General features: G+C 43.4%; 1 protein-coding gene across 1 annotated transcript; it reads left to right on the forward strand.

Annotated features, from left to right (window-relative positions):
• The first annotated feature begins 479 nt into the window (after positions 1–479).
• LOC120059995 (ectonucleoside triphosphate diphosphohydrolase 5-like) lies at positions 480–9,758 on the forward strand. Its single transcript, XM_039009072.1, has 12 exons — positions 480–672; positions 1,026–1,169; positions 1,542–1,617; positions 2,233–2,268; positions 6,524–6,612; positions 6,717–6,796; positions 6,913–6,974; positions 7,170–7,271; positions 8,058–8,201; positions 8,419–8,475; positions 9,437–9,552; positions 9,675–9,758. Exons 1-12 carry the CDS (start codon positions 568–570, stop codon positions 9,756–9,758), a joined length of 1,095 nt encoding a protein of 364 aa, XP_038865000.1. The 5' UTR covers positions 480–567.
• Positions 9,759–10,007: the final 249 nt, after the last annotated feature.

Consider the following 10,007-nt stretch of genomic DNA (forward strand, 5'->3'; position numbering starts at 1 on the left):
CATGGAAAACCTCCTGCCTGAAAACCTCCTGCCCGAAAACCTCCTGCCTGAAGTTGTGCCTGAAGTCTTGCCTGAGGTCTCCCAACCTATCAACAGCCGCACTTTCTATGGGATCATGTTCGATGCTGGGAGCACAGGCACCCGTATCCACATCTACAAGTTTATTCAGAAAGACCCTGGTGAGTGCTTTCTCTCTCTTTCTGTGTATCTCATTCACTCTGCCTCAGGAGCCAATAGGGCGTTACACTCAGCGGTCTCCCAGAGAGTCTGTTTGCTGTTGGGTCATTCGCTCAGTGGTGTAAACACAAGCATGTGCCGTCAGCATGGGGAGAGAGCAAGCATGGGCAAAACGGAACCCAGAGGCAGCTGAGTTGTAGTTAGTGTGACTGAAATACCTAAAAACAGACCTCCAATGGACTCTAGAAGGGAATTTGTTGTTTTTGTATTTACTGTCTAAACATCAGCGATTGTAATTAAGTGATTGAAGCAACAAAGCTAATTTAAAAGCAGACATAAATGTAACAGAGTTCTATTATTTCACATGTTCATATCTTGTTTGACATTTGAATGCATCCACTGTTTCTTTTTTTAGTTGAGCTACCAGTTCTGGACAATGAGATGTATCATGCAGTGAAGCCTGGTCTGTCTGCCTATAAAGATAAGCCTGAAGAGGTATGTATCATGTCTATCATTTTCTCATTTAGGGATTGGGGGAATTAGAAGGTTTGTCCACAGTCCACATTACAGTCTGCAATGTGATGTAGACCGTATAATTACATGAACTGATTCTGCTGATGCTATCACTATGTCTGATCTTTACTTTCTTGATCTACATTTTACAAACCTGATGATGTGAACAGCATATGTGGACAAACATATCAACCCTTTAATCAACTGAATATGTTAATGCCGTTATATACTTAATTCACTGTTGAAATATCCATATCAGCCTAGTTTGGTCACGGATATGCTGAGTGTTCCAGTGGCGACCATGCTCATCTGTTAATGCCTGTTATCCCATTCAGGGTGGGGACACGATCAGAGCGCTGCTGAAGGTGGCCAAGAAGACGGTGCCAGAGCATGAGTGGAAGCAGACCCCGGTGGTCCTGAAAGCCACAGCCGGGCTCCGCCTCCTACCCGAGGAGAAGGCTAACGCTCTGCTGGATGAGGTATGCACGTTTTCTCTCCCCTCAGACAGTTTGGCACAGGGATGACCCGTCCCGCCAAGGATAGGGACGAGAAACCGCTAAGTGCTTCCAAGTGTCCTTGAAAGAACGGGGAAAAGTCTTCCGACTTTTTGGTCGCCATCACTGTGCAAAATGTAGTGGAATATGTCATTTGAATTATTAAATTAATGCGGCTACTCTAGCTATGCTTGTGGTTTTTGAATTCCGTCATTCTCAGACTAATGTGCCTCAGAATGATTCCTGAGTCTAGATATAAGAGATATAATGGCATTTTAGCTTCATGTTTTGTTCTTATTGTCTTTATTCAGGATGTTCTTTGTTAATATGCACTGTCATCATAAATTGTCTATGTAGGTTCGGGAAGTCTTTGGCGAGTCCCCCTTCTTTGTACCAAACAACAGTGTCTCCATAATGAATGGAACAAATGAAGGTATGCCATTTTGTTGGTATGTCACCAACATCTCTCTAATTTTATTTTACGCTACTGTGGTATTTTTGTTATGTTGGTAAAGAGTGAAACTCATTCAATCATTTAATTGCAGACATTGGTTAGATTAGCAAAACACTGCAGTATTGTCAAACCAGGTGGTTAGTATATACCAACTCTGTCCTCATAACATGTTTTTATAAGAGCTCTATTGCTACCTCATAGAGCAACTAAATAACCTTGTCTAAGTTCCCTTCCCACGCCCAATATTAAGTGATCCTCCACATCACTCATTAAGACACCCGTACTAACTCCTGTTTCATCAGATGTGCAATTCATTAGACTCACTTTATGAGAGCCATAACATGAGATCTGAGACAGTAGCAATTACCTGGGTTGGTCTATCCATGTCAGACAAATATTACTAATGTAGCACAGCTGCTAAATTATATTAAAAACACTCCAATCTCTGAACTGACAGTTCAGTCTGTCCTCTATGTATGTGTTCAAATGGCAATATGTATGGTAACTTCCAACTACAAGACTACAAAGGCAACAATTGCACATGATTTTGTTCAAGTGAATGTTTTTACTCTCTCCATCTACTCTCTCTCGTAGGAGTCCTGGCCTGGGTAACGGTGAACTTTTTGACAGGTAAGGCATTGCTCATGTTTTGCTAAGGTGGTGTTAATGGTCAGGGGGATCATTTCTGAGGTTTACACTGTCCACAGTTGCCGGGCAGTGAAAGACTCCTGTCTTTGTCTGACTGTCTTGTATTGAGTCATGTTGGCCACCATCTGGTCACGATGGGATGTAAAATTCCCTCAATTTTTACGCAGTGTTTGTGTAATAAGAGGAGATTTCTTTTCAAACCTATCCTATGGCCCAAACAATAGCCTTCTTCCTCTCGGTGGCCACAGACCTACAGTGCATTCAGAAAGTATTCAGATCCCCTCCCTTTTTCCACATTTTGTTACGTTACAACCTTATTCTAAAATGGATGAAATACATATTTTACCCCATCAATCTACACAATACCCCACAATGACAAAGTAAAAACAGGTTTTTAGAAATTTTTGCAAATGTATTGAAAATAAAAAACAAAGTACCTTATTTACATAAGCTACATAAGGTATTCAGACCCTTTGCTATGTTACTCGAAATTGAGCTCAGGTGCTTCCTGTTTCCATTGATCATCTTTGAGATGTTTCTACAACTTGATTGGAGTCCACCCGTGGTAAATTCAATTAATTGGACATGATTTGGAAAAGCACACACCTGTTTGGTCCCACAGTTGACAGTGAATGTCAGGGCAAAAACAAAGCCATGAGGTCAAAGGAATTGTCTGCAGAGCTCTGTAACCGGGTTGTGTTGAGGCACAGATCTGGGGCAGGGTACCAAAAAATGTCTGCAGCATTGAAGGTCCCCAATAACACAGTGGCCTCAATCATTTTTAAATGGTAGAAGTTTGGAACTACCAGGACTCTTCCTAGAGCTGGTCGCCCGGCCAAACTGAGCAATCGGGGGAGAAGGGCCTTGGTCATGGAGGTGACAATAAACCCGATGGTCACTCTGACAGAGCTCCAAAGTTCCTCTGTGGAGATCGGATAACTTTCCAGAAGGACAACCATCTCTGCAGCACTCCACCAATCAGGTCTTTATAGTAGAGTGGCCAGACGGAAGCCACTCCTCAGTAAAAGGCACATGACAGCCTGCTTGAAGTTTGCCAAAAGGCACCTAAAGGACTCTCAGACCATGAGAAACAAGATTATCTGGTCTGATGAAACCAAGATTGAACTCTTTGGCCTGAATGCCAAGCGTCACGTCTGGAGGAAACCTGGCCCCATCCTACGGTGAAGCATGGTGGCAGCATCATGCTGTTTGGATGTTTTTCAGATGCAGGGACTGGGAGACTAGTCAGGATCAAGAGAAAGATGAAGGGAGCAAAGTACAGAGAGATCCTTGATGAAAACCTGCTCTCAGACTGGGGGCGAAGGTTCACCTTCCAACAGGGCAACCACCCTGAGCACACAGCCAAGACAACACAGGAGTGGTTTCGGGACAAGTCTCTGAATGTCCTTGAGTGGCCCAGCCAGAGCCCAGACTTGAACCTGATCGAACATCTCTGGAGAGACCTGAAAATAGCTGTGCAGTGACGCTCCCCATCCAACCTGACAGAGCTTGAGAGCATCTGCAGAGAAGAATGAGAGAAAATCCCCAAATACAGGTGTGCCAAGCTTGTAGCGTCATACTCAAGAAGACTGCTACTCTAACTTCCGCAATGCATATAAGGCCCTCCCCCGCCCTCCTTTCGGCAAATCTGACCATGACTCCATTTTGCTTCCCCCTTCCTATAGGCAGAAACTCAAACAGGATGTACCCGTGATAAGGACTATTCATGCTGATTCAAGGAGTGAGTTTATAAGGAAGTGCATAGGCGATGTTGTACCCATTGTGACTATTAAAACCTACCCTAACCAGAAACTGTGGATAGATGGCGGCATTCATGCAAAACTGAAAGCGCAGACCACCGCATATAAATATGGAAAGGTGACTGATATGGCCAAATACAAACAATGTAGTTATTCCCTCCGCAAGGCAATCAAACAAGTGAAATGTCAATACAGGGACAAAGTGGAGTCGCAATTCAACGGCTCAGACACGAGACGTATGTGGCAGGGTCTACAGACAATCAGACTACAAAAAGAAAATCAGCCACGTCACGGACACCGAAATCTTGCTTCTAGACAAACTAAACACCTTCTTTGCCCACTTTGAGGATAATACAGTGCTACCGACGTGGCCCGCTACCAAGGACTGTGGGCTCACCTTCTCCGTGGCTGACATGAGTAAGGCATTTAAACATTCTCAGAGCATGCGCAGTCACGTTCTCAGAGCATGCGCAGACCAGCTGGCTGGTGTGTTTACGGACATATTCAATCTCCCCCTATCCCAGTCTGCTGTCCCCACATGCTTCAAGAAAGCCAGCATTGTTCCTGTACCCAAGAAGGCAAAGGTAACTGAACTGAATGACTATCGCTCCATAGCACTTCTGTCATCATGAAGTGCTTTGAGAGACTAGTCAAGGATCATATCACCTCCACCTTACCTGTCACCCCACTTCAATTTGTGTACCGCCCCAATAGGTCGCCATCACACTGCCCTATCCTACCTGGACAAGAGGAATACCTATGTAGGCATGCTGTTCATTGCCTACAGTTCAGCATTCAACACCATAGTACCCTCCAAGCTCATCATTAAGCTTGAGGCCCTGGGTCTCAACCCTGCCGTGTGCAATTGGGTCCTAGACTTCCTGACGGGCCGCCCCCAGGTGGTGAAGGTAGGAAACAACATCTCCACTTTGCTGAATCTCAGCACTGGTGCCCCACAAGGGTGCATGCTCAGCCCCATCCTGTACTCCCTGTTCATCCATGATTGCGTGGCCAAGCACGCCTCCAACTCAATCATCAAGTTTGCAGACGACCCAACAGTAGTAGGCTTGATTACCAACAATGACGAGACAGCCTATAGGGAGGAGGTGAGTGCACTCAGAGTGTGGTGTCAGGAAAACAACCTCTCACGCAACGTCAACAAAACAAAGGAGATGATCGTGGACCTCAGGAAACCGCAGAGGGACCACCCCCCTATCCACATCGACGGGACAGCAGTGGAGAAGGTGGAAAGTTATAAGTTCCTCTGCGTACACATCACGGACAAACTGAAATGGTCCCCCCACAGACTGTGTGGTGAAGGCGCAACAGCACCTCTTCAACCTCAGGAGGCTGAAGAAATTTGGCTTGTCACCTAAAACCCTCACACTTTTACAGATGCACAACTCAGAGCATCCTGTCCGGCTGTATCACTGCCTGGTACGGCAACGGCACTGCCCACAACCGCAGTGCTCTCCAGAGGGTGGTACGGTCTGTACAACGCATCACCGGGGGCAAACTACCTGCCCTCCAGGTCACCTACATCACCCGATGTCACAGCAAGGCCAAAAAGATCATCAAGGACAACAACCACTTGAGCCACTGCCTGTTCACCCCGCTACCATCCAGAAGGCGAGGTCAGTACAGGTGCATTAAATCTGGGACTGAGAGACTGACTAATAGCTTCTAAAGGCTATCAGACTGTTAAACAGTCATCACTAACACAGAGAGGCTGCTGCCTAAATACTTGAAATCATTGGCCACTTTAATAAATGCATCACTAGTCACTTTAATGCCACTTTAATAATGTTTACATATCTTGCATTACTCATCTCATATGTATATACTGTATTTTATACCATCTATTGCAACTTGCCTATGCCGCTCGGTCAATGCTCATCCATGTATATATTCTTATTCCATTCCTTTACTTAGATTTGTGTGTATTAGGTAGTTGTTGTGGAATTGTTAGATATTGCTGCACTGTCGGAACTAGAAGCACAAGCATTTCGCTACACTCGCAATAACATCTGCTAACCATGTGTATGTGACCAATAAAATTTGATTTGAAGACTCAAGGCTGTAATCGCTGCGTAAAAAGGTGCTTCAACAAAGTACTGAGTAAAAGATCTGAATACTTATGTAAATGTGATATTTCAGTTTTTTATTTTTAATACATTTGCATTGTCAATATGGGCTATTGTGTGTAGATTGATGTAGAAAAAAACGATTTAATCCATTTTGGAACAAGGTTGTAATGTAACAAAATGTGGAAAAAGGGAGGGGATCTGAATGCCCTGTATATCTGTTAGAATGCCAGTCTTTGTCTCAGGCGGGTGGTTGGAATATGAATGAATGCAGTATGTGGTCAATGTACAGTACGTGTATGTTCTACTTTCTGTTTATAATGTTGATGATGGATAGCATCCTGTCTATAATTTTCAATTCTGTGTGTTTGACTTTCCGTCTATTTGCTTTAGGTCACTTGTATGCCAAGACCAGGAAGACAGTGGGTATCCTGGACTTGGGTGGAGGATCTACACAGATCACTTTCCTTCCAAAATCAAAGGTAAATGTTCAACTGAACTCCACTGTTAGTGACGTTTTGCAAAGATTGAGAGAACTATTGCTATTTAATGACATATTACTGAACACCTCTCTCTGTTCCCATAGAAAACAGTGTTCACCGCCCCAGCCAGTTACATTGCCAACATCAACATGTTCAATAACACTCTACAGCTCTACACTCACAGGTGAGTAATCAACCATTGGTACAGCAGTTACTTTATATGGCATACAATGCAAAACAGTATACTCACATTACTTTGGCATTGTCATGAATGTATTCTGAATTTCTGTCCTCATTCAGCTACCTTGGAAATGGACTTGTAGCTGCTCGATTGGCAACTCTTGGGGCTTTGGGAGCTGATGGTAATTTAAAATGGGCATATTTACTTAGATATGCAAGCTTAACTGCACAGTCATTCATCTGTTCATGACAAATTAATAGATTTGTATAATGCTACAAGACACACTAAAGATTTCTATAAATCAGACACACTATTTAAATGTCATCCTCGGGGGGACAATGGACAATCCTATAACCAATTTGGTTTATTCTTTCAGGTCTGGAGTGGAAAGTTTTCACAAGCTCCTGTCTACCCAAGAAGTTCAGAGAGGACTGGACTTTTGGTGGAATCACTTACAAAGTTAGTGGAATTCCTGATGGTAAGCGCAAAATAAAACATACCATTTCGATAACATAATTTTTTTCTTATAATCCTCTAATCTAGAAATCAATTATTCTGTCTAGATAGCTCAATGTAAGAGTTTAGTTGAGTAAGAGTTGGGAACATTTTTCCACTGGAGCCAGCTGCACTGTGGTGCAAAATGCATGTTCTGTCATTCTTTCTCTCTGCACTCAGACTTTCAACAGTTATAATACAGCAAACCTTGTATTTAAATGAGAGGAAAATTGTCAGTTAACTCCGCAAATAATGCAACACTCCCATACCACAGTCATGTAGCCAAAAGATACTGGGTTAGTCCCAGAGACGTTATTTCTCTGTGTAACGAAAGGCTTGATGTTGACCGCTCACAATTATGTGGTAAAAATAGATCACCCAACAGGCCTATGCTAAGTGCTACTCTTGTCAGCACTTGGTTTCCCTGGTTGTAACCAACCAATCCCAGGGTGCTGTGAGTGTACTTTTAGGGTTTTTCGAGTGTCGCGCTCTTGAGAGCCCATAGCCTCAACCCCATTTTGACATCATAAAGAGGCTCCAGGGTCTCCCAGTGCATTCCACCACAAGCATGCAGCAAACTCAGTTAATTTACTCTCATATGAAAATAAATATTTTATTGTTGGTGCTGATTTTGAATTATTCTTGTTAACAATTGAATTGGGTGTTTTGTTGTCATAAAGCTGACATAACGCTGTAATCTAAATATGATACCTACCTTGAAGATTGCGTACAGCTTGTGTTAGATACTAATGATGAGATCTCTCTCCAGGCTATGCAGGGTACAAGTTGTGTTACTATGAGGTGATGAGGGTGGTGAAAGGCATCGTGCACCAGCCGTTCGAGATAAAGGGCAGCAGCATCTTCTACGCCTTCTCCTACTACTTCGACAGAGCTGTGGAATCAGGCCTCATTGGTGAGAAGACACACAGAGCATGACAGCAGCAAAATCCCCATTCAGTCTGCATCCAGTAAAACTTCAATGATATGAAGTGTTTAAATAAAAATAATGGTTTAATTGTTTTCTATTCAAATACATTTACTGCATTTTTCATGATTATGCTTGGAAAACTGAAATGACAACTGTTGTAGCAGATCACTAAAAGTAGGCTAGTCTTGTTTTGGTTTTCCAGATGGCAGTCGGGGTGGTATGGTAGAAGTCAGGGACTTCAAGAAGAGAGCCAAAGAAGGTGAGAGAGTCCTAGGCTTTTCTCTTAGACACATGTTGACTATATTGATACAGTACACAGTGTACAATCCAGAAATGTTGGTGTTTATTTTAGACTCCAACAATCTCACAAGGCCTCAAAAAATATCAGTTCCTTACCCCACAAAGTTTGCCTGCAAAAATACACGCTGTTTGAACTCACACAAATATTCAACCTTGTTTGTGGCCAAACTTCTTCTTGACACAGCTAACCTAACATTGGCACATTTTTCTGCCATTTCCAATACAACCAAGGACCATTAGATGAAATGTCTGATTCTTAACTGTTCTTGGAGCATACACAAATACATTAATATTCTATATACACTTGGACATTTACACATAATTGACTGTAATGTGATGTGAAAAGTGTCCTGACACGTTAGATGGACATATAGCCTTGGTTAATCCATTAGAGTATGTGGCAAAATAAATGCCCGTGTTGTGCTAGATTTACAGCTAGCAGGAGTGAGTTGGTGTGTTATGTAAAGTCTATTTGCATTGTGAGAACACTTTCACATGGTCTCAATGAACACGTCTGGCATTGGGCAGGTTGGCAGGCAGTTGACCTGGGCAGCTCTGAGCTCTGTCTCTTGTACCTGACAGCCACACAACACCCAACCCGACCCGGGGGCTGAGACTGAGAAAGACACGCTGTGTACAGCTAGTCTGTTTGGCTCGGCCTCCCACCCCCAGATTCACCAACATGTGTAGACCCTTGACTCTTCTCACACCCCCTTGCTCAGTCAGCTAAACAAACTAAATAAACAAAACAAGATGACCAGCTTTCTATAATGTGGCATACAGGTTAGAGGTTGTCTGCTGCTTGACCCCACTTTGAACATGACACAAGATATCTCTAAATACACCCACCCGTGCTCTCTGCTTTCTGTCAGTGGTATGTGAGTTGTTGTTAATGTAGTGCCGTCTTGTTTTTGTTTAAGTGTGCAACAAGATGACCAAGTACCGTCCCATCAGCCCCTTCCTCTGCATGGATATGACATATATCACATGTCTGTTGAAGGAGGGCTTTGGCTTCAAGGACAACACAGTGCTGCAGGTGAGACAGTCAGGAACAGGTCACTGGGCACACAGGGAGGGGACAAGCAACAAGAGGTTAATAGGTCAAAACTTAACATGATGGTTTATTTTGTATGTTTTTTTTCTTGTTCTGATCCACAGCTCGCCAAGAAGGTGAACAATGTTGAGACAAGTTGGGCCTTGGGAGCCACATTCGATCACTTCAACAACCTCAACATCCACTAAGGGCAGCTATTCTACCTGCCTGCAGGCACTGGGAGGGACAGCCTGTTAATGGGGGCACCCCCCCTCCCACCTGCTCAGCAGCACTGCCAAGCTTCTCCAACCAACCCCTCCCCTCTGTTCCCAGCACCCTCCTGCAAATAATCCAAGAACTGTTGACAAAGAAATCACTATATTTTTTATAATGAAGGACAGCTATTTCTACTGTATGTTTCATCCATAATTAGTGAGTTGACTTTATTTTTGTAAAGC

Source organism: Salvelinus namaycush, chromosome 15, assembly GCF_016432855.1.
Source record: "Salvelinus namaycush isolate Seneca chromosome 15, SaNama_1.0, whole genome shotgun sequence".
NCBI classification, from domain to species: domain Eukaryota; kingdom Metazoa; phylum Chordata; class Actinopteri; order Salmoniformes; family Salmonidae; genus Salvelinus; species Salvelinus namaycush.

Bases quoted from the DNA above. Each gene is read 5' to 3' on its own strand.
- LOC120059995 (XM_039009072.1), top strand. From the start codon at position 568: ATGCATCCACTGTTTCTTTTTTTAGTTGAGCTACCAGTTCTGGACAAT. The intron at 673-1,025 runs GTATGTATCATG...TATCCCATTCAG, and splicing joins ATAAAGATAAGCCTGAAGAG to GGTGGGGACACGATCAGAGC. The intron at 6,975-7,169 runs GTAATTTAAAAT...TTATTCTTTCAG, and splicing joins TGGGGCTTTGGGAGCTGATG to GTCTGGAGTGGAAAGTTTTC.